The sequence below is a fragment of the Chlorocebus sabaeus genome, chromosome X (assembly GCF_047675955.1).
Source record: "Chlorocebus sabaeus isolate Y175 chromosome X, mChlSab1.0.hap1, whole genome shotgun sequence".
NCBI classification, from domain to species: domain Eukaryota; kingdom Metazoa; phylum Chordata; class Mammalia; order Primates; family Cercopithecidae; genus Chlorocebus; species Chlorocebus sabaeus.
Genome location: NC_132933.1, coordinates 137,143,699 through 137,162,224, shown reverse-complemented (window position 1 = coordinate 137,162,224; position 18,526 = coordinate 137,143,699). Strand labels below are relative to the sequence as shown.

The 18,526-nt window shown below is 44.2% G+C and overlaps 1 protein-coding gene across 2 annotated transcripts in view; it reads left to right on the top strand.

Annotated features, from left to right (window-relative positions):
• The window catches only part of CA5B (carbonic anhydrase 5B), a 92,203-nt gene that overhangs the window by 45,268 nt on the left and 28,409 nt on the right, over positions 1-18,526 (top strand). Inside the window, exons 1-2 of one of the 2 annotated variants that reach the window (XM_007991114.3) lie at positions 1,283-1,408; positions 12,794-12,987. In XM_007991114.3, coding sequence (XP_007989305.3) covers positions 12,846-12,987 — 142 coding nt within the window. In that variant the 5' untranslated portion in view covers positions 1,283-1,408; positions 12,794-12,845. Of the gene's footprint in view, positions 1-1,282; positions 1,409-12,793; positions 12,988-18,526 lie in introns of those variants that run through there. The other variant, XM_037986358.2, reaches the window with a different exon arrangement.

Here is an 18,526-nt window from a genome sequence, read left to right as displayed (position 1 = left end):
TTCAAGCCAGAAATGCAAGGGAGGGTGGGAAGAGAAGACAAAAGAACTGTGTAGTTATAAAATCTTTATTGTTGGCATATGAAGCAATATACGTAGCAAATTTTACTTCTACAAAGGGGGGAAATTATATCTTTCTATACATGTGGAAGAGTAGATATTCAGTTAAGATTTATTGATAATTTACTGTGTAAAGAAATGTACTAAATACTATAAAAGTGACTTCCTATGTTTACTACCCCAAAATATTCCTACTAATGGGGTCAAGAAGACCTGAGAATACCAACTCCTTTTCCACCTATTAACCTTTTGCCACATCTTCCCCAATTTTCTCATCCAAACCCAAGTTGGGGCAACTTCAGACTGTAAGCTCCTTGAGGTTTGTCTTATTTGTCAGAGGAGCTTGTACTCGATAAATGAAATTTGCATGAATGAGTCAGAGATGTATGTACACAGAGGAAGAAAGCTGGTTATAGCTTCTTCACATTTTTCACATGGACCCAGAGTTGTAAGTGGAGGGAAGAAGGATAGCAGAGTAATCTCAAAGCACAAAGTGGGGATGATGTCTTCACGGGCCCTCAGCAGCAACGGGGCACTGGGTGCCCAGGAAAGGCCATCTGGAGGAGACGTCAGGAAGTAGAGGAATTCTGTTTTTTCCACTCATCTGCCTAGCATTTAAGGTCGACTGAGAGGCTAGAAGGAACACATCCATGGTTCTGCTTTAGAGGATATGAAAATTGGGCTGGAAGGAACACGGGTCCACAGTTCGAGTTCAGAGGATATAAAAACTGGCTTAAAGAAACTCGGGTAAATTAGACATGAAAACTAGCGGGAAAGGACACGTTCATCGTTTGTTTCCCTACTGAGTCACCTGTTCCCAGCACATAAAGTCGTGGTGTTTGGAGATGGGAGGAACCGAGGGAAAGTCACTTTTTAGATAAGGCTCTGAAGCCCCAGGTCTAGTTTCAATCCACAAACGCGGCCAGCGGAGAGCAGGAGGAGGGAGGATTGGTCCGGCGGGGGGTTCGGGGGCGGGGCCAGAGCGGGGCTCAGAGGCGTGGCCCAGGCTAGAGAGACGAGCCCAGGCGGAGCGTAGAGGCGTGGTCAGGAGGAAGCGGGGGAGGTGGGGGCGTGGCCCGGGCGAGAGGGGCGTGGCCGTAGCTAAAGGGGTGCGGCCAGGGTGGAGGGCAGAGACTGGCACGGTTTGGGCGGGCGTGACCAGGGCGGTACGTGCGGATGTAGTGGGGCGTGGCTCTGCCAGGTGGGGGCGTGGCCTCGGTTGAGGGGCGCGGCCCTGGTATGTGGGGCGTAACAGGGCACGAGGGGGCGTAGCTCTGATGGGCTGGCGTGCAGGCTGCGGATCCCCGGAGACGAGCTAGCGGCTAGGTTCGTGATCTGGAGAGACGCTCAGGTAAGGACGGGTGGCCGAGAGGAGTGGGGCGACAAGGGGCAGGCTGATCCAGACAGGGCCGAGATTCTTCCCACGACTCCCCGCCCCGGCGCACCGGGTTCCGGAGCTAGGAGAGCTGTTGATCCTGCGAGTATTGTCTGGGTCCCGGCAGGGCGCCCCGGAGTACTGAGTGGGGCCTAATGGGGTATCGAACTCCCCCACCCTAGCCCTCTTCCTCCACTATGGGAGTTACCAAACGGCTGTCATCCTTTAAGGTTCTTTGCACAGGACGCGATAATAGCTGTTCCAGAGAAAAGGGGGCGGGCGAGGGCAGTTCCTTGGTAGGTAGGGTTGCCAAGGTTGGTTGAATCCAAATAACTCCAGAAAGTCCAGCCTGCTGTGAATAGCTAGAGACGGGGGTAAGGGCAATAAATCTGAGGTTGCGGTTCCAGAAACCGAGGCGCAGTAAACTGGGACTCCCTCAGATCTGCATTGTATCCGCACCGCCCACTATGCTAGGGTCTGTGGAGAGACACAGCCACCCACCCCCAAGATAGGGGATCAGCATCACAATTGTGCCATGCGGGCAAATCTGAGTCTTCTTCACTCTGCAGTTCCTTCTGGCCTTTTTGTTTTGTGCTCAGCCCTAAAGCTTAAGGAGAGGAACCTCCAAATACAAACCGTGTTGGTTTTCGTGATTCTTGTGGCATTCAATGTTAAATGCTTCTGCCCTGTGGCTTGTGGCAATTGGTTAATATTGGTGTCAGTGCCCTTCCCTCCGGTGTATTTTCACTGGGAGAGTTTGAGAGATAAGGGGAGTTGATATGGACACCTTAGTTTGAAAAGAACTTGTTCTCTTAACCACTGAAAACCGCATTGCTTTCTGCTTCCCATTCTTCCTTTACTGATAATCTGGCCATCACTCTGCTGTTTAAAAGTCTTGCTGGAGTATGGAGACAAGTAGCCCTATTTCTGTGGTGAGAGAAGCTGCCCCAGAGCATACCCTTGAATTGTCCCTGCACATCCCTCAGGAGTGGCCACTCTTCTTGGGTATGTTGGAAGTGGAAAACCATAAAGCTTTCTAGGAATATTTTTTACTCAGGTATTTTTTTTTTTTTTTTAACCTCAGCACCAGGGTTGGAATTCACTGAAATGCCAAAAGCAGCAAGGGCACTGTTCTCTGTGCCTGTACACACCTGCCCCCTTCTCCCTGGAGCCAGGCAAAAAGCTGCGACCACTCACAATCGGAATGCAGTAAAGGTTGAGTGAATTGTGAGTGAATGAATGAATATGAATATTTGGGAAATTTGACGGAAAGGGGAAAATGCATTTCATCTCATTGGTGGCACTGGGCAATGATTAGAAACATATTTTGAAACCTTTGGCTACCACACATTGGGATCATGCTCCCAGGGAAGAAGTGGGTGAGAGCGGGTAGCTGAGCTTTCTCAGTCAAGATATTGCAACATAATCTCTAATTTGGGAATTGCAAAAAGGCTTGTTTCCTTTTGAAATCAGGAGGTGATCAAAGGAAGGGTCAATCTGTTGAGAATGAAGGAACTTTTTCCAATGTAATTGTAACCTTTAGTCAGAGTACATTCTTTTTTTTTTCTGTTTTGCCTACATATGAATAGCTTAATCAGGCAGAGTTCAAGCTACTTGTCGTTTAATAGATACAAGATTTATGAATGATTCATTGAGGGCTTTCAGAATCTTTGTTTCTACACATTTCTAAGTCTGGAAAACAGCTAAGCGGCAGGTTAGCAAAATCCGAGGATATACATAAATCTTCAGTGATGGCAAAGAGCATATAACACAGAAAGCTCCCCTGTAGTCCATCGAGCCCAGGGACCCGTCTTTATGGACAAACTTAAGTATGGACAGATTCTCCATGAAATACAGTAATGTATGGTATTAGTTGATTGTTACGTGCTGTGTTTGATGGTTAAACGTTATTTTTGGTTTCACAAACTTGGGTTTTATGAATGCAGTGAGTAAGTTTAAATAACCAACTCTTAATAAACTATAACTTTTAATTTAACAGAGAGGATAGACCTTAGGCCTGAACAAAAATAACCTCATGTGTTGTTATAGGTATTGCAATCTAGTATTAGCTAAATTGAATTTCTGTTTACTTGGATTTTCCTGGAACCTCCTCACCTGGACCTTCCAAGCTCTGTTCCTTCCTTGATTGCCTTTGACTGTTCGTTCTCAGTCTCAGCATCCTTCATGGCTCCTTTTTGTGAGTCTTCCTGTAACTGCTGGGAGCAGGGGATTCTGTTTCTATCTGTAGCTTCCTGACCGCTCCTGAGCACCAGAGCTCTGTTGCCAACTCTCTCCTAGACCTTTCCTCTCAGCTGTCCCATTGACACCTTAAATCCAATATGATTAGCGGGCTGGGCGCCATGGCTCACGCCTGTACGCTTGTAATCCCAGCACTTCGGGAAGCTGAGGCAGGTGGATCATTTGAGGCCAGGAGTTCGAGACCAGCCTGGACAACATGGTGAAACCTTGTCTCTACCAAAAATACAAAAATTAGCTGGACGTGGTGGTACGCCTGTGGTCCCAGCTACTTGGGAGGCTGAAGTGGGAGGATCACTTGAACGTGGGAGGCGGAGGGTACAGTGAGCCAAGATCATGCCACTGTACTCCAGCGTGGGTGACAGAGACCCCATCTCGTTCTTCTTCTTTTTCTTTTTTTTGAGACGGAGTTTTGCCCTGTCACCTAGTCTGGAGTACAGTGGCGCAATCTCGGCTCACTGCAACCTCCGCCTCCTGGGTTCAAATGATTCTCCTGCCTCAGCCTCCCGAGTAGATGGGCTTATAGGCTTGCACCACCATGCATGGCTAATTTTTGTATTTTTAGTGGAGATGGGGTTTTGCTATGTTGGCCAGGCTGGTCTGGGACTCCTGCCATCAAGTGATCCACCCTCCTCGGCCTCCTAAAGTGCTGGGATTACAGGCGTGAGCCTCCACACCTAACCCGGAGACCCTGTCTCAAAAAAAAAAAAAAAAAAAATCCAGTTTGATTAGAGGGATGACCTGCCATCATCTTTCTCTTCCCTGTTTCTCATGACAGGTTCTATTTTATTTTTGAGACAGTCTCGCTCTGTCGCCCAGGCTGGCGTGCAGTGGCACTATCTCAGCTCACTGCAACCTCCACTTCCTGGGTTCAAGCAATTCTCTGCCTCAGCCTCCCGAGTACAGGTCCTGCCACCACGCCCGGCTGATTTTTGTATTTTTTAGTAGAGATGGCATTTCGCCATCTTGGCCAGGCTGGTCTTGAACTCCTGACCTCTTGATCCACCTGCCTCGGCCTCCCAAAGTGTTGGGATTACAGATGTGAGCCACTGTGCCCAGCCTGACAATTTCTATTTTTCTGTACAGGGATTCATCCTCGTCCTACTGCCAGCATCACGCCAGCTGTTAAATGAGGTCTTCCTCCAGTTCTCCTTTTATTCTCCTTTAACTGAGTGACAGACCCTACATTTTAAAAATCACAATGGCTGTCTCTTGAATACCAAGTACCCTGTCCAACTCGACTGTCGCTGCCCAGTTCAGTGCTTCATATTCTCTCACTCGGATTATTGGAGTTTCACTTCAAACTCCACATGCTTCAACCTGACCTACTTACTTCCCACTGAAAACCTGTTTCTCCCACTGTCTCCCCTGTCTCAGTTTATGGTGACTTTATCTTTCCAGTTGTGTAGACCAAAAATCTTCCAGTAATCCTTAACTCCTTTCTTTCACATCTTATGGGCTGTATATTCAAGATATATCAAAAATCCAACCACTTCTTACCACGTCCACTGTGACATCTCTGGATTAGTTCAAGCCTTGGATTATCCCTAAAGGGTTTTCCTACTTCTTTCCTACTTCCTACTTCTTTCCTGTTCCTCCCGGTCTCTACTCCCCAAGGCAATTTTCAATAAGACATGCTGTGATTTTTTTTTTTTTTTTTTTGAGACGGAGTCTCGCTCTGTCACTGTGACGCCCGGCTGGAGTGCTCACTACAACCTCCACCTCCCGAGTTCAAGCGATTCTCCTGCCTGAACCTCCCGAGTAGCTGGGAGTACAGACATGCACCACCACACTTGGCTAACTTTTGTATGTTTAGTAGAGTCGTGATTTCACCATGTTGGCCAGGCTGGTTGCGAACTCCTGACCTCCAGTGATCTTCTTCTCCCGCCTCGGCCTCCCAAAGTGCTGGAATTACAGGCATGAGGCACCACGCCCTGCCTGAGTGATCTTTTAAAAGTGTAAATTACTGTATGTAAATGTCAAATGTTACTGCTCTGCTCAGAAACCTCCATTGTCTCCCCTTTTTACTTAGAGCAGTGGTTTTCAACCTGTGGTAATCCTATTCCCCTCCCCCAGGGGACATGTGGCAATGTCTGTAGATATTTTTTTGTTGTAACAATTCTGGTATAGGGTGGAACTGGCATCTATTGGATGCTAGCCAATACCGATGCTGCTAAACACCCTACAATGCACATGACATTCCCCCACAACCAAGAGTCATCTGATCAAAACTGTCAATAGTGCCAAAACTGAGAAACCCTAACTTAGAGAAAGAACCCTTGCAGTAGCCCAGAAGTCTTGATCTGTCATCCATTACCTGTGAACCTCATCTCCTACTGCCTTCCTCCTGGTTCACTCTACTCCTGCCATATTGGCCTCCTTACTATCCCTTGAATATGCCAGACAGACGCCCACTTCAGGATCTTTGCCCAGGCAGTTCCCCATGCCTGAAATGTCCTTCCTTTAGATAGCCATGTAACTAATCCCCTACCTCCTCCAATCCTTTGCTCGAATTTTATCTTCTTAACGAGGCCTCCTGTGAGCAATATATTTAAAAATATAACACCCTCTCTCGAGCGGCACTCCAAATTCATCTTACCCTGCTCCGCTTTTTACTGGACATATTCCAATGGTCTCTACAACTGACTTGTTTATTACATTTGTTGTTTGTTACCTGTATCCCCTACTAAAATGTGAGCTCCACGAGGGTAAGAGCTTTGTTCTGTTCCCCAATGAACCTAGAACCATGTTTCATACTTCATAGATGTTCAATTGATATCTTAATGACAAAAAGAATAAAAGAGTGATGGATTGAATGAAGGATGGTTAAAGGAATCACCTCCTCCCTGACTTTCCTGGCTCCACTTGCTCCCATGCATCCTGTACTCCATCGTCAGAATCATCAGAAACCATCACTGCTTTCTCCTGTACCCATGGAATAATATCCAAAAGCCTTCCAGTCTCTCGGAAGTTCATATTCCCCAAATTAATCTCAAATCCTCATCTAGCCCCACCTCCTACTGCATCCCCAGGGCATCTGCTTGGCCAGTGTGTTGACAAATATTAATAGCAGACTTGGAATGATGGGAAGTTCAGAAATACTCTTGGCTTTCTTTCAGAAAAACGGGTTTGAGGTTTGCGGGTTTTTGTTTTTGTTTTGTCTAAAGGAGAAAAAGAAAATCTTCAGCGTCAGGGTCCCCTGCAGTGAGCTCAGCACCATTCTGGGGCACAGATAGAGGTTCAGACTTTTGGACCACTACAAGCAATCTACCACTGAGTGTGGAGGAGAGGGTGAAGGTGAGGGTGAAGTCTGGCCCTCTGGAGCCCTCCTGCCCCCTAGCCCTAGAGAGTCAGTCTGGATGTACAGGAGAAACTTCCTCTAGGCCAGGCGCCATTGGCCTCCAGCCTCGGTGTTGTGCAGACAGTGTGATTACAGAATACAGGGCAGTCCTCAAGGCATGACCATGGCCCTGGCCATCAGCCCCAGCTCGCCATGCCTCAGTGATTTCCGGACGGCTCTCTGTGGAGCAGAGTCAAGGGTCATTTCCCAGACTTCTCTGAGTGCCATGCTAATAGGCCTCAGACCCACCCCCCCACCCCCAGCAACCTCTTGTGCAGGGCTCTGTGCCTTGGCCTGGTGTGTGTTCACTCATCTGTTTGTACCGCTCTCCTGGCTGGCGGCCATGCCCTTGGCCTCGTCTTATCACAACCTTCCCTTTGAAGGCAGAGCCCACACATCCTTTCTGTTGACTTTGCATTATACTTGCCATCATCTTCCCAAAAATTACTATGTCTCATTCTAACTCTATTGTGAGCAAGAAAGGAGGCCTTTTCCACTTGTTTGCCCATATTCCCCTGACACTGGAATTGTTTATTGAGTAAACCTAAGGTTCTGCCCATTTTGGCTCTAATTGTTTTCTTCGGCCTTGGGGCCTAATCATTCCCTTCCACCTCCTCATCATCGGGGAAGGTTCCCCTGTCCATCCCTCTGCCTTTGCTTCCCTGTTAAATTATCTCTCTCCTACGATACATTTTTCAGATGCCACCCTTTCCTGAAACTTAGAGCCCCTGCGCCATATATTCTCATTGCACTAAATCAAGGCTGTCATCGTGTCCAGCTTTGATTAAGAAATATTTGTTTATGGCCAGGCACGGTGGCTCATGCCTGTAATCCCAGCACTTTGGGGGGCCAAGGCGGGCAGATCACCTGAGGTCAGGAGTTCGAGACCAGCCTGGCCAACATGGTGAAACCCCGTCTCCTAAAAATACAGAAATTAGCCGGGCATGGTGGCGGGCACCTGTATTCCCAGCTACTCTGGAGGCTGAGGCAGGAGAATCAGTCGCTTGAAGCTGGGAGGTGGTGGTTGCAGTGAGCTGAGATCACGCCACTGCACTCCAGCCTGGGTGACAGAGTGAGACTCTGTCTCAAGAAAAAGAAAAGAAAAGAAAAGAAGTATCTGTTTAATTATGCTAAGTAAAATAAGCCAGTCACAGAAGGACAAATACTGTACCATCCCACTTATGTGAGGTACCTAGAATAGGCAAATAAATACACAGAGACATAAAGTAAAAGAGAGATTGCCAGGGGATAAGGGGTAGAGGAGAAGTTCTTCTTTAGTGAGTACATAGTTTATGTTGGGGATGATGAAAAAGTTTTGGGTACAGATGGTGGTGATGGTTGCACAACATTATGAATGTATTTAATGCCACTGAATTTGTACATTTACAGCTGGTTAAAATGATAACTATTATGTATGCTTTATCACAATTTTTAAAAAGGTCACAAAAAAGAAGTATTTGTTTAAATAGTTTTTCTTTGTAGATTGCAAGCTTGTGGGAATGGGGAAAGAGCATGATCTTTTCATCTTTACACAAGCACAGTGCTCAACATGAGATAATCGCTCACTATTGCTTCAGTTCAGGACTGGAAATCAATGGAAAGGAAGCACAGTTAACACAAGGTTTCCCTATATCTTTTAGAAGGTTTTGAAATTTCATTTTAATGTCAAATCAGTTTTATCAGAGGGAATCCTGATTAGTTGCAATTGTTTGTTTGGGGATATTCACTGGCTTTAAAAGAAAACAAAAAATGATATTAAAAGTCATCCAAAATGACTATTTTCTTAGCTTTCTGCATTTATACAATGGGTAGCATTTTAACAAAATCAATTTGAGTAATAATAACTTATATTTATATAACACTTAGCAGCTTTTTCAGAGAGTTTTCATAGCTTGCACCATTTGAAGCCACAGAAAGCGTCAACTTCTTGTTTTTTTGTTTTGTTTAATTTTTTTTTTTTTTTTTTTTTTTTTGAGACGGAGTCTTGCTCTGTCACCCAGGCTGGAGTGCAGTGGCACAATCTCAGCTCACTGCAGCCTACACCTCCCGGATTCAAGCGATTCTCCTGCCTCAGCCTCCTGAGTAGCTGGGACTACAGGCATGTGCCACCATGCCTGGCTAATCTTCTATTTTTCATAGAGACAGGATTTCTCCAGGTTGGCCAGGATGGTCTCGATCTCCTGACCTTACGATCCACCTGCCTCAGCCTCCCAAGGTGCTGGGATTACAGGCGTGAGCCACCGCACCCGGCTGAACTTCTTGTATACTATAACTGAGCAACTATTTTTCCTGCTCCTTGAGTTCTAGATTCTTGCATAAATTTAAGGGTGTACTTTAAGCATTAATCTTAACCATTTCAGTTCATATTATTGTAACCGCTCAAGGGATTCTTCCTACCTGCTGCACAAAGAAAGCCCATGGCATTGCAACCGCTGCCTGGACAGAATCCATTTACCAAGACGGGGGAATTGCAATGGAGAAAGAGTCCACTGTGTGGGAGACCGGAGTTTTATTATTACTCAAATCAGTCTCCACGAGCATCCAGGGATCAGAGTTTTAAAGATAATTTCGCGGGTAAGGGCTTGAGAAGTGGGGAGGGCTGATTGCTCAGGTTGGAGATGGAATTATAGGGGGTCGAAGTGAGGTTTTCTTGCTGTCTCTTGTTCCTGGGTGGGATGGCAGAACTGATTGAGCCAGATTACGGGTCTGGGTGGTGTCAGCTGATCCATCAAGTGCAGGGTCTGCAAAATATCTCAAGCATTGATCTTAGGTTTTACAATAGTGATGTTATCCCAAGGAGCAATTTGGGGAGGTTCAAACTCTTGGAGCCAGAGGCTGCACAACCCCTAAACTGTAATTTCTAACCACTAGCTTAAGTTGTTAGTCCTGCAAAGGCAGACTCGTCCCCAGGCAAGAAGGGGATCTTTTTGGGAAAGGGCTGCTATCAATTTTGTTTCAGAGTCAAGCCATGAACTGAATTCCTTCCCAAAGTTAGTTCGGCCTACATCCAGGAATGAACGAGGACAGCTTAAAGGTTAGAAGCAAGATGGAGTTGATTAGGTCTGATTTTATTCACTGTCATAATTTCCTCAGTGATAATTTTGCAAAGGCGGTTTCAGCATTATAGTAAAGAAAGAGTTTAAGTAGACACAAGGCCGGCCACACCATGTGGGAGATGGAATTAGTAGTGAAATAATCTCCGCCAAAGCTCATAGGTTAGGAGTTTTTCAAAAGCAGTTTAGGGGGATGGGTGGAGGTGGCTAGGCTTGCTGCTGATTGTTTGAGGAGGAGATGAAATCAGTGTCCTTTGATTTCAAAAATACAATGAGGGATAAATTGATAGGATGTCTGGGAATTTGCTTCAAAATAAACTGGGGAGGAAAAGTAGCGGGGGGGTAGGAGAAGTATAAATAAAACTTGATTGGCCATGAACAGATGGTTGAAATGGAATATTGGGTACGTAGGTGGTTTTATTATAGTGTTCTTACTATACTAGTATAAAATTGAAGTTTTCCGTAATAAAGTTTTTCTTTGTTAAGAAAAACAAAGCAGAGTGAGATTCTAAATTGAAGTTGCCAGTGGCCTATTGTTCTTTTAAGTATGCTCAGTTAATTCAGTTAAGGAAGTTATTTGAAAACAGGGTGCTAATGTGCGTCTTCTTTTTCTGGGGTATAGTGTCTCACCCCGAGAAGATTAATGACTGGAACACACACATGGAGTTGAGGAGAGGAAAGTTTAATAGGCAGAAGAAAGGAGAGAGGAGAGCAACTCTCTCTCTTGCGAGAGAGGCGTCCAAAAAAGGGACAAGTGGCGGACTGCAGCAGATTTTATAGGCAGGCGTGAGGAGGCGGTGTCTGATTTACATAGGGGCCACAGATTAGTTCCACCAGATGTGACATTTACATAGCATGTGGGAAGGCTGATCGTCCCACCCTAATCTTATTTTGTAGAGGGGCTTTCTACTTGGCCAGTGCCATCTTGTCTGCTCCTTATTGTACACTTGGCTGGCAAAGAGAAGATGGAGCCGCCATTTTGAAAGTGCCTAGTCCTAGGTAGTATTTTTCTATTGGCACAACTGCCAGCATTCGCCTGTGCAAGCTTCCAGCTTGCTTGTCTATGTCTGCAGCTCAATTTTACAGGCTTCTCTTTGTTAGAAAAGAAAATGATTTGGGGGCTGCTTTTTATTAAAAGGAAAACCTTACTGAGGACTCCCATACCCTCACTATCTGCCTAAGTAATTTCTTCTCAACTCCTATATCACTATTATTTAGCTCAAGGCACTATCAAGATAATCCCTTGAAAGTTTATTACCAGTCCATGTTTTAAATCCTGAGTCAAACATTTGCGTCTCTTAAATAAGGTCCATTTTTACATACATGCTCCCTTCAAAAATGTATATACACAAATACACACATAAAACTATAACCTGGCCAGATGCAGTAGCTCACACCTGTAATCCCAGCACTTTACGAGGCCCTTAAGCAGGAGGATTGCTTGAATCCAGGAGTTTGAGACCAACCCAGGTAATATAGTGAGACCCACCCCCCCATCTCTAAAAAAAATAAACAAAATTAACCAGGGATAGCCAGATGCAGTGGCTCACAGCTGTAATCCCAGCACTTTGGGAGGCTGAGGTTGGAGGATCACTTGAGGTCACGAGTTCAAGACCAGCCTGGCCAACATGGTGAAACCCTGTCTCAATGAAAAGTACAAAAAAGAGCATCTGCACAGGCCGGAGGGAAAGAAAGGAGTTGGAAGAACTGAAGCCCACGTAGCTGGTGGGCAGGCAGGAGTGCAAATGGATGTGAGGCCGAGATCTTAGCAGGGCCAGAGCACATGGCCTTGCAGCCACACCACAGTCATGGTTGCACAAATGGTGTCCTGAACAGCTGTTTGAATGTGTCTCAAGTACTCAGACTAAACACTTCTAAATCGGTAGTGGAATGAATGTGTAACCAAGAAAAATTGATTTTTTTTTCAGAATTTCAGAATGGAATAGGGATAGTTTTCAGGGAAAATGGATGAAGCAGTGCTGTGGTGGGGAAAGTGTTCAAAGTTAATATTACCATAATTTCAGAACACCATAGTGAATACCTTGGAAAGCATCATCTTCTGAGACTTTGACTGTGACCATGTGAAAGGTGGAGAGAGAATTCAGGATTAACTGTCTGTTTTCCCATGTTCAAGGGCCATTGTGTTACACCAAAAATTGGCAAAGAGTCATAGATTATATTTAAGCTCAGATTTCAAAACTGCCCATGACTATTTTGGCAGGATGTATCATGGGTTTTGTTTTGTTTTGTTTTTGTAAGCAATCTTGATACAGATGTTTGTTTTTAGTCAGACAGCCTGGAGGGAGCTTTAATGTTGGGGTTCTTCGTACATGTAAATACCATGCTGGATAATTAATTGGGATTTCCTGGAGCAATGTTTTTTTTTTTTTTTAATTTTAAGAAACTGTACTGTAAACAGTTTTTTCATTCTTGTGGCTAAAGAGAAGCTTTTCTCTGGACTTCTAATATTTGCCAACCCTGAGGGAAACGCAAAGCATGTGAGTCAGGCCTCAGGACCCTCCCTGCCCTCCACTGAGGGGACCAATGAGTTTGAGGAACAAGAGTGGATAAACCGTTAACTCTCATCTGCCCTCCCTCCCTCCACTTCAGGGTGTGTACTCCTAGTCTGAATATTGTCCTACTTAGAGGTTTCTCCATGATCTTAAGTCTCTGTTGTTTACAGCTTTCCCTCCTCTGCCCTCATCCCTCTAGGTTATTAGGTTCCTGCAACTTAACTGGGAACTGATCAAGATTTCAAGCTAAGATGGTGGTGATGAACAGCCTAAGGGTCATTCTTCAAGCATCTCCAGGCAAATTGCTGTGGAGAAAGTTCCAGATTCCGAGATTCATGCCAACGAGGCCCTGCAGCCTCTATACTTGTACTTACAAAACCCGGAACCGAGCCTGTGAGTACACCACTTCCTTAAAGAGAACAAAAAGGGCTCCAGCCTGAGTAACAGAGCGAAATCTCATCTCTTAGAAAAAAAGAAAAGAGGGAGCAAGTGTGCAAGAGCAAAAATACTTGTCTTTAAAATAATCACACATGTTAAACATTTGCAGCTATGCTGTCTTTGGCTTTTCAGTGTAGGATTATATGCCTTATGAACTGTGAGAATAGCTGTTTCTCTATTGATTCATGAAAGTAAATGTAGAATATTCTTTCTTGACTAATTTTAGCATGTTAAAACGATGTCATGCAGAAACTGGACAAGAGACAGATCCCAGTTTTTAATATTTTGGAACCCATTGTTTATTATTTCTTGGTAGCAATTGTCTTTTTTTTCTTCTTCTTCTTTTAAACAGAGTTTGATCCACAAACCACAAATTATTTCTGGGAACCTTACATTTCTGGAAGTTGCATGTACATGTTTGTAAGCAGTTTACTAGCTTCAACGTTCTGGAATATTCTGTCCTGAGTTAGGAATTACAAAGTTAATTCTAGCTGTTCAGTTTGCAAGTGTGTGCTCTGCTGTAAGGATGGAAGATTGAGTGAGGCAGGAAATGGTCTTCCTCACACCTCTCTCATCTCGTTCCCCTTCTGGAAATACAAGGCATTGTCCATGTCCGGATGTGGCAGGGATTCTCCACTGCGGCGTGATGGACATTGAGGATGGATCATTGTGTGTTGTGGGAGGTTGTCCTGTGTCCTGGAGGGTCTTTACAACATTCCTGGCCTCTGCCTACTAGTTGCTAGTAGCACCCTCATGAAGCTATAACAACCAAAACTGTCTGCAGATTGCCAAACATGCTCTGCATTACTGCCCTGGAGAGGGCAGTTGAGAGGATGGGAAAGGATAATGTGTGTATTTGTGGACAGATAACTTTGAGTTAATGGAGATATGAAATGGCTAAGTATTATCATTAAGGAGGAATTTTTCATGTTTTCCGTTACTTAAAAAACACAGGCACAGAGTTTTCAAATGTTGGGTTGCACTGAGGTCTAGGTTTCTCCATATGGGGTCTCCACTTTGACCCCATATGCACATAATAAAAAGACTGGGTAAGAATGGAATGCTTGTAAATTAGTAGTGCTAATCTAGCTACATACAAGGGCTTGAAACTGCTCCACAAATATATTTTCACTGTAAGTTTATTTTGTTTCCTTCAACATTGACTGTGTTCTTTTTCAAATAAACGGGCCAGAGGCATAATAAATTTCTGGTTGCTAGGTGTGGTTTCCTACAAATATGCCACATCCTACCGAGACTGGCTTATTCTGAACACTGGCACTTTGTGGTCTAGGGTTTATATTGCAAAGTATTAGTAGTTTTGCTGGTTTTTTTTTTTTTTTTTTTTTTTTGACAGTTGAAATTAAACATCTAAATCCAGTATGCTTATGTAGTTAGGATAGTTTGCTGCTTTTAATGCTGACAAAAGAAACAAACAGTAGTGGCTTCGGGAGGGGCAGCTTTACTTAGTGAATTTCCCACAACAGATGACATGTTTTTGTTTCTAAGTTACTAGGAAAAACAGGGGACAGTCACCATTTGATTTTGTTTGTAGCATATTACACTGTTCCAACCTATTTGCCCCAAGAATAATATTGTGGTCTTTGCTGCTCTGGGCCTTTGAGCAGGTCCTATTTCTATGTTCTGTACCCTCATCTGCTGAATTGTAAAGACAGTTCTCATTGTTTCTCACAGCTCGGTACCCCAACAGTAGGCCAGTATACACTTGTGACCAAGAATGACCCCAGATTCTTGAGGGTTTGAAAAGATAACATGTGTTGATGAAAAAAGCCAAACTCTAAAATATTTGAAGAGGTTCATTCTGAGCCAAATATGAGTGACCGTGGCCCATGATACAGCCTCAAGAAGTCCTGAGAACACATGCCCAAGGTAGTTGGGTTACAGCATGGGGGAGACAGAAGTTACAGGCAAGACATAAATCAATACCTGTAAGGTATACATTGTGAGGGCGAAACTCTGATTTTTTTTATCTTGCCCAAATTCCTATCTAAGGGGTCTGGGGAGTCATGCCCCACAAATCACAAATTGTTACCAGATGGGTTTTATTTAACCCATATATCATGATTTACTTTCCAACCTGACTTTGGCGTAACATTACAAGACAAAGAAGAAAATCAAAATATTTTACCCCAAAACATGTTTCTTTGCCATATTTTGAAATTGCCCTGCAAAGCTGTTCTTTGTTGGGGGGGGGGAAATTGTATCTGTAAAGAATCTCTATTAACATACCTAGATCTTTTTTTTCCAGACCCTCCCAATCCTAAAGAGATTAACTAAGATCTGAATAGGAAATATTTCTCATCTATTGTCTCTAAGGGCAGCCACTATAAGACTTCAAAAGAACTTTGGTCTCCACAATCTTTTTCTTAACCCGAACCATTCCCTTTCTACCAATCCCAAGTCTTTAGACAAATTCAACCAATTGTCAACCAGAAAATGTTTAAATTTACCTATAGCCTAGAAGCCCCCCCAACCCCCACCCCAGCTTTGAACTGTCCCGCCTTTCTGGACCAAACCAGTGTATTTCTTAAATGTATTTGATTGATGTCTCATGCCTCTCTAAAATGTATAAAAACAAGCTGTACCCTGAGCACCTTGGGCACATGTTCTCAGGTCCACATGGGAGCTGTGTCACGGGCCACAGTCACCCATATTTGGCCCAGAATAAATCTCTTCAAATATTTACAGAGTTTGACTCTTTTCGTCAACACTTGGTTTGGCCTGGAAAGGTAAGACATCTCTAAGCAGGGGCTTACAGGTCACAAGTAAGTGGATTCAAAGATTTTCTGTTGGCTGGGCGCGGTGGCTCACGCCTGTAATCCTAGCACTTTGGGAGGCCGAGGCGGGCAGATCACAAGGTCAGGAGATCGAGACCACGGTGAAACTCCGTCTCTACTAAAAATACAAAAAATTAGCTGGGCACAGTGGCGGGTGCCTGTAGTCCCAGCTACTCAGGAGGCTGAGGCAGGAGAATGGCGTGAACCCGGGAGGCGGGGCTTGCAGTGAGCCAAGATTGCGCCACTGCACTCCCGCCTGGGCGACAAAAAAACAAAGATTTTCTGTTTGGCTGTTTGGCAGTTGGCTGAAAAAGTTAAGCTTTGCCTAAAGAGTTGAAGTCAACTGAAAGAAATACTTCAGTTAAGATAAGGGGGATTGTAGAAGCCGAGGTTCTTGTTATGTAGATGAAGCCTCCCATTAGCAGGTTTAGAGAGATTAGATGGTAAACATCTCTTATGGGACCTTAAAAGGTGTCAGATCTTTCCTGGATCAGGAAAAGACCTGGAAAGGGACAGGGGCTCTCTACAGAATGCACATTTATCCCACAAGGGATGGCTTTGCAGGGCCATTTCAAAATGTGTCAAAGAAATATATTTTGGGATAAGGCTGGGTGCAGTGACTCACGCCTATAATCCCAGCACTTTGGGAGGCCGAGGCAGGTGGATCACCTGAGGTCAGGAGTTTGAGATAAGCCTGGCCAACATGGTGAAACCCCATCTCTACTAAAAATACAAAAATTAGCCAGGTGTGGTGGTGTGCACCTGTAATCCCAGCTACTCAGGAGACTGAGGCAAAAGAATCACTTGAACCCAGGAGGCGGAGGTTCCGGGTGAGCTGAGATCACGCCATTGCACTCCAGCCTGGGCGACAAGAGTGCAACTCTCTCCCAAAAAATAAATAAATACATAAATAAATAAATTTTGGGGTAAAATACTTTGATTTCTTTCAGAGCCTTCTATCTGTCATGTGATGCTATACCAGGGTCAGGTTGGAGGTAGGTATTTTATTGCTACAAAGATTCTATGTCAGTCTTATGATCTCTATTTGAGTGTTAATGCTGGTCAGTTGTGCCTAAACTCTAAAGGGAGGGAGTATAATGAGGCATGCCCAACCTCTCTTCCCCTCTTGGCCTGAACTAGTTCTTCAGGTTTCTTCGGGATCCCCCTGGCCAGGGTAGGGGGGATCCATTCAGTCCATTGGGGAGCTTAGAATTTCATTTCTGGTTTGCATGTGCAAAGTCCTTAGCTAGTGCTGTCACATAGTGAGGACTCAGTGTTGGGAGCTACTTCTAGTACTACAATTGTTATCATCATCATAGGCTCAGTGCCTGTCTCAGATGTTTAAATCTGACCCTTTTAAGAGGAGGCAAAGCAGAATAAGGAGTGAATGCAAGTAGGAGGTTGTGGCAAATTCGGAAATCAGCATTTCAGATTAGCCCTGTGCTCTGTGCTCATCATATCTTTGCTCCCAAGGCTCTCCACAGATACTCTTTAGCTGTCAACTCAGATTGCTGTTTGCTGTTATCTCAGGTAGCAGACAGTAACTGTTGATAGTCCTAACTTTGGAGACTTGTCATATAATAAGATAAAGATAAAAGCCTATACCTCTTATCCAATGTGGAAATAAAATCAGTTTCCCTTAGGTATCATCTGGTGAAATTTAGTCTAATGGTCACATAAAAAGATTTAGGCATGAGATCTTAGACCATAGGAAAGTGCATTTAATAATTCTTAATTGAATGAAATATAAAGAATATCAGGTAGAATGGAAATGATACTGATTTGTTATTCCAATGATTCATGATCTCCTTACTTGTAGAAGAAAGAGAAACCTGTTAGGATAATAGGGACTAAAGAAGCCAGCACTGTATAAAATGTAGCCACTAACCCCATGTGGGTATTTACATGTAAATTTAAATTCATTAAAATTTTATAGCTACCTATGCCTAGATCTTAATATACTGGACATTTCTATCATCAGAGAAAGTTCTATTTGACAGCAGTAATCTATATCATAACTGTACTGTGTTTGAAAGTTATTCTGTTATTTCTCCAATTAATTTTGAAGAATACAAATAAAGCCTGGAGAGTAATAAAAAGCTTCTTTTGCAGTGTTTTCACAAAGAATTCTGAAATATAGACTCAGGATGCTCCTAGATTGTCTTTATTAACATACAAGTAACCTTGAGAAAAAATGAGCTGATTAAGAGCCACTTAGAATTGCATTAATGGCCTCAGGGTTATCTTCAGCTGCCTGAGACTGACAAATAGCCCTGGAACTGACCATCAGGAAATGTGAGCTTTAGTCTCCTGTGCTGATAACTGCACAGGGAGGTATCCTGTGGCTAATGGACTCGGCATCCAAGTGCCTTTTATAGCCCTGATGATGCTCTAACAAGGCAATTTGTGATTCTGCGATCATCCTCAACCAAGTCATACGGAGGGTCCCAGTGTATACACCCATCACTGTATTAAGGCCAAGGCCTACACGGGTCGTCTTCAGCAACATGAGGAGGCAGACATCCCTCATAAAAAGGGCAGTACATAGCAAGGAACCAGATAAAAAGTACATGAGGGTATAAGGCAATGCTTTCTGGTAGATAAATAAAGTAAACCACAAATATGAGCCATATAGGTCATTCTATATTTTCTAATAGGCCAGGTACAGTGGCTCATGCCTGTAAGCCCAGGACTTTGGG